This window comes from Cotesia typhae, unplaced genomic scaffold (assembly GCF_013202065.1).
Source record: "Cotesia typhae breed Kobodo isofemale line unplaced genomic scaffold, CoteBio_Ctyphae contig_50, whole genome shotgun sequence".
Taxonomy (NCBI): domain Eukaryota; kingdom Metazoa; phylum Arthropoda; class Insecta; order Hymenoptera; family Braconidae; genus Cotesia; species Cotesia typhae.
In genome coordinates this window covers 3,023,231-3,029,608 of record NW_027423758.1, presented here as the reverse complement: position 1 = coordinate 3,029,608, position 6,378 = coordinate 3,023,231, and the positions used below count along the sequence as shown (strand labels likewise).

The window sequence follows — 6,378 nt, the reverse complement described above, 5'->3', positions numbered from 1 at the left end:
AAATCAAAAAATAAATATGTTTTTTTTTTTATTGATTTTTCATTAACAGTTAAAATAATTTTTAAAGCAATAATAATAAATCTATTGGAAAACGAGTTTTAATTAATAATTAAATAATTAGTAAAAATTATTAATTGATACAAGTATAATAAATAACTTAATTCTTAACTAATGATTTAAATAACCTCAATTGAAAGTTGCATTTCCATTTGATAATTAAAAAGCTTGTCATTTAATTTAATATATCAATTGATTTAAATCTTGATTTTTGTTATCTGAAAATTTTTAGCTATTGACATTGATTATTTTAAAAGATAACTGAGATAATTGCGAATTAATAAAAAAATGATTTATTTTTCGCAAGTCTGATTTACATTGAATTTTTTTACAGAAGAGAAACTAGATGATGATGAAGTGGAAGCAGCTGATGAGTTAGCACCTATTATTGAAGCTCATGAAGTGTTTGATTTCGGTAAATTCAAATCTCATAAAATTAATTTTTTTATGAGAATTATTTCAAAGGATTTATATTTTTTATTTATTTAATAATTATTAAATAATTATAATTACCAATAACAAATATTAAAAATTTATTTAATAATTATTTTCAATTTATATTTTTTGTATAGATTCTATGAAAGAATATATCAAAAAGAAAATTGACGATCAGACTACAACATTGCACCGTTATCTTACGAATGAAAAAAAAAGCCTTCAGTATGATATAAAGAAATATTTTGAGGAAATAAAAAATACTCTTGTCGCCAATACTTCTTCAAGACCTCCGGAAAGTCTTTCCACGGCCACTTCAAGCCTAGATGTATCACTTCCTTTGAAGACACTGGAAGAATTTCAAGAATTCGATGAGGAATTAAAAAATATCGAGTCAAAAAAAAAAGTGTTGGTATTTGTATTTATTGTAAGTGTTGGTAAGGTAAGTGTTTGAATTTATATTCTGAGGGCTCTTACTATTTGCTTTACTTATATTTTATATTTCTAGATTGTATTGTTTCGGGTTAACGTTTACGGGGAAACTACTGTTAAGGGCTGCATTAATAAGATGGCGTCTGCTATTTTAACCAAGAATATTGAAAAATTTTACTCTGGTACAGGAAAAATTGTAAAAGGTGTCGGCAAATTAAATTTTAGTAACACCGAAACTTTCAAATGCATGAAAGGTATTGAGAAAATCTTTTTATTTTAATTTTATTTGAATGGTTTAGAGTTAAAAGAGTGTTTGTTACAGAAAAATTTTTTTTCCTTTTAGAGAACATTTTTTTAGCTTAAAATTTATTTTAAAGTTTGATTTTCGTTTTGCATATGTCATGAAAAAAATTACTTCTTACTTTTCACTTGATGCTTTTACTCTTTTAATTCTAACCCGTCAATTATTAAATATTTGTCATAAATAAAATTTTGATTATAATTTATTTTGCATATTCCAGAAGTTGTGAGTGAAAAATTTGGAAACTCCGAAGAATGTAAAAACTTCGCGGGGAAAGTTGGCCGATGGCTTTCAGGTTGCGGGGACCGAGAGAACGGGAGGAAACAACGATCTCTATCGGTTTAATAATAAAAATACGGTAACTACCTGTAAAAATTTCCATGATTTATAAAGCAAATAAATCTACCTATTAATAATAATTCAATTGGTTTTGAATAATTTTTTGTAATTAATCCATTGCTGGTTGTCAATAACGGCCCAGTAACTTTTGTTTCAGTCGGCCGGCAGTTAGTTGTCATCAATGGGTGGATGATTCTCGCCATACTCAGGCCATTGCTGGTTGCCATTAATGGCCCAGTAACTTTTACGATTGTTGGCTGATAGTCAGTTGCCATTAATAGGCCAATAACTTTTTCTGGAATTGGCCGATAGTCAGTCGCCAGTATCGGCCCGAGGTTATCATCCAGCTGCTAACCGTTCATGGGCCGTTAATGGTTGCCATTGCTCGCCCATTAACGAGCATCTCGGGCGCAGCAATGGGCCATTAAAGGCCCTGTTTCCAAACTTCGTATGGGTAGAGCATACCTGCGCACTTCGCGCTCGAGGCATGCAATAAAAATAAAATAATAATAATAATAATAATAATAATAATAATAATAATAATAATAAATATTATTGTTATATAGAGTAAGGTTTAAACAGACCGCGCAATGAATAAAAATATCGCGCATGCGCAGTAAGAACCTTTTTGAAAATCACATATGTGTGTGCAGTTATAGTAAAAAAAAAAATTCAAAAAATTATAAAAGAAAATTCGATCAAAAAAACGTTTTCTCGTAATTGAACAAAGAATATTTATTAAAGATTGAAAAAAAAAATCCCGTAGATATTATTATATTAAGAGCCACGTCTGTTTAAAATTTTAAAACTATTTTTTTAAGAACAAACAACGAACAAACGATAAATTTGCCGGGTCTATTACGAACAAATGCAGAACAAATAATTTAACAAAAAAGAGTTTAAAAATGTATTCATTTCTACTAACTTAAAGAGCTCTCTGCTGTATTATTACTTAAAAAACCAAACTCAGCCCCCGAAAGATTTAGTGCATAATGACGTCATCCAATGTGAAATGATTAACTGTCAGTCACATTTTTTTAATAATGACATAATGACAACAGGTGCCGCGGTCAACAGATTATGACATTTTTTTCTCAGTGACGCCTTTGTTATTATTATTATTTCTTGTCATTTAATATATCGGCGGATTGCAGTAACATGTAAGTACTTTTTATTTACGTAATTAATCTTAATAATATAATTTAAATATTTTTACTAACAATATAGTCATAAAAAAATATATAAATTGGTTCCATATATCAAATAATTAAATTTTAATAGTCGAACTTATTCCTATTTGTTTCCGATTACTTTACATTACGGTTAGGTTTTTATTTTCAATTATTATGTTTACGTAAAATTATTGAGTTTCTCAAATTTCATTTACGTTATAAATAGAATAACAATGTGTGATTTTCCTTTTATTACAGCTTAATATCCAAACAATGGCCAGTGACAGAGGTAAATAAGCAAAAAAAAAAAAAAAAAAAGTAAAATGATGAAAAACACATATTAATTTAATTAAAATTCTTTATTTCAGAAGAATTCAATCGAAATCTCGAGGAGGCGAGAGAAGCAGCGTAGCGTGCTGCTGACCACTATTATTTATTGGTCCAACAGATGAACGGTCAACGTTCATCTCTCGGACGAATAAATATCAATCAGCAGCAACTGGTGCCGGAAATGCAGCTGATTCGGCTACCACCGCCGCCACCACCAGCTGGAGAACACCAGCCGCAACAACAACAACAACAGCAGCTGCTACTGTTGCCGGAAATGCCGCAACAGCCGCCTCAAACTACTCGTATGTTTTTTTATTAAGAATTCGCATTGAATATTATTAAATTAAATTTTTCAATTTAAACATATATAATAATTAATTTTTATTTTTACAGCCCGCCATCTTTCAGCTGGAAAACAGCGAGAAATGAAGCATGGGGGAGGCAGGAAAGGGCGTGGCTGGGCAAATCGGCGGGGACAAGGGCTTGGTCAGGGTCGACCGTACCCCAGGGGGCGGGGAAACCGTCCCGTTATTAATTATAATTATTCTTGAAGATAATTATATTTATTAATATAATAATTATTAATAATAATTATATTTTTGCCCTCCGGGCGAAAAGTGGCAACTTTCATCCCGCTGCGCTAAACAAAGTTGTGCCGCTTTCGGGTTTCGTCGGACAAAATTAGTATATTACACCCCTTGGGAAGGAAACTAAGAAAAGCCTCAGATCACATGTAATTGTTGGCCGAGGCGAAGCCGAGGTCAACAAACATGTGATCTGAGGTTTTATTTTTTACTTCCTAAGGGCTTTATACTATTTTTTGTCCAACGAAGGCGGAAAGTGGCAATTTGGTTTACCGCAGTGGGACGAAAGTTGCCACTTTCCGCCAGGAGGGCAAAAAAATAGTATACAGCCCTTAAGAAGTAAAAAAGTAAACCTCAGATCACATATTTGTTGATCTCGGCTCCGCCTCGGCCAACAACACATGTGTTCTGAGGTTTTCCTTATTTTTCTTACCAAGGAGTGTAATATACTATTATAAATATAATTATTATTGATGATAATTATATAATAGATTTAATTATCACTTCTACTATTATAATAATAATAATAATAATTATTATTATTATTATTATTATTATCATTATCATTATTATTATCATTATTATTATTAATATAACTATCATTTGTATTATTATTAGGGTGATTCAAAAAAAAAGAATATTTTTTTTTTCGTTTGGTACTCTGAAAAATAGGTTCCTAGACACCTCTAAGAAAGCCTCTCCAAGCATGAGTTCTTAATTGTAACGGGAAGGTCCTCCTTCTTACAGTTTTCTATTTTTTCTTATTATCAGATAGAAAAATTTATATCTCGCTTCCAACTACTTGAAAAAATATCTTGTTCCTCAGATTTTGTAGGAAATTGAATGCTCTACAAAAAGGTCTCTTACGATTTTTTTCGTAAACCCAACCGTTTAAAAGATATTAACGGTTAAAGTTTGATTATTTTTGGGAAAATTTTTTATTTCTTATGAATTTTATAACTCAATGAAAAAAATCATTATGAATGATGAAACTCATAGTTTTGTAGAAAATTTACTGCTCTATAAAAATGGTCTCTTATGATTTTTCGATCAAGTTGAGCGTTTACGAGATATTCATCGTCAAACATCAATGCATATCAATTTTTCTAGTTTTTGATCAATAATTCGAAAAATTTCAATTTATTCTGTGAGTTTCAAGGAAATTTAGACAAATTTGAGTTTTTATTATAAAAGCAACTCCTATAGATGTTTTCTGTTCAAAAATTCATTTGAAAGTTTTTATTCTAATAATATTTTTTTAATTTTATCTTTAATAATTTAAAATCTTAATCGCGTTGTCATTTATTATTATGAAATTTGTTCAGTGCGTATTTTTAAATTGTTTTTCACAAAATATACATAAAATTTTCGTTCGAGGGGATTTTTGTTTTGAATTCCATTTCTTCTTCTGTTTGTCTTCTGAAACTAACGCCATCTATGTTTTTTACTCTCAACTATCTTCAGTATCTACCCATTTAATACCGTATTTTCAGTGTTCCTAAAACTGATCATCTTGAATACGTAATAAAATAATTCATTTTAAATAAGTCTTATAATCATCACATAAATTTATTTATCATCAATTAACCTACAATGAATAAAGAAATACGTTTTATCGGAATACCTCTACAAAGAATTTCGGAACGTAAGTTACCAAAAGTGAAAGAGGTTATGCGTGTGTTTTTCTACCAACTTAAAATTTTAAAGTATTCAATCAAACAAAGTGCTAAAAATTTAGTTGACCAAGTTATTGAACTGTGGAGAAAAATCAGATTCCAACTAGTGGAGCTCCTAATGCAGTCAAAAAATTTCTTCGCTATCACAGTCAATGGTTAAAATTACAAAAAATTTCGATAAAAAGAATTCAGCGCAAAACCAAAAGGAAATGAAATTTCAGACTGATCTTGAACAATTATTCGACATTGTGAGCGAAAAATCCTTAAAAGTGCTTGATGATAATATTAGAAAGTTGTATTTGGATCAAAAATTCGGTACCCATAAAGAGATTCTTTCTAATAATGTACCTGTATCAAACTTAACCACAACTATGATGGGAATAGATGAGAGTAGTAAGTATCTGAGATATTTAATTATTATAAAGTCAGGTAGTAGTGTAACTTTTCATAGATGACTAGATGACATTTGACTAGACAATTTTTGGAGTCCTTTCTTAATTATTTGTCATCAAAATGAATAAATTCTATACATTTTCTTCGTTTAATTTATAAAACAGATCTTATTCCAGACTTAGATCAACCGTCTACCAGTCATGCGATTGTTCCAAGTGAAAAATCAGAGTCGTTCTCTACGTATACATTAAGTGGAGTTACAAATTTTGGATCTGATTCAGAGTATGAACCTCCAATTCCGACAAAACGAGCAAAACTTGATGTCTTAACTCCTGAAGTCATTTTTGGACTCGACCGAGCTAATGTCAGCAGTAGAAATGCGATGTTTATTATTGCTCCGGTTTTACTAGCAGTAGGTATTAAAATTGAAGATACAACGCTCAGTTATAGTTCAATTCAACGAGCTCGTATCCTTCAAAGAGAAGACATTGCTAAAGGACTTAATGACAACTTTAAGACACACGATAAATACGTTGTGCATTGGGACGGAAAAATGCTGAATGACCTTGTTGGATCAAAATCTGTGGAACGGCTACCAGTTATTTTAACTGCATTTGGTACCGAACAATTACTTGGGGTTCCAAAATGAATTCTGGGAC

General features: G+C 30.4%; 1 protein-coding gene across 1 annotated transcript; it reads left to right on the top strand.

The window, feature by feature from the left end:
- Nucleotides 1-391: 391 nt before the first annotated feature.
- LOC141531952 (uncharacterized) lies at nt 392-1,777 on the top strand (the record flags this gene model as incomplete). Its single annotated transcript, XM_074250061.1, has 4 exons — nt 392-472; nt 630-934; nt 1,001-1,178; nt 1,446-1,777. Coding segments are annotated over 4 exons (689 nt in total), but the record flags the coding sequence as incomplete, so codon positions are not given.
- Nucleotides 1,778-6,378: the final 4,601 nt, after the last annotated feature.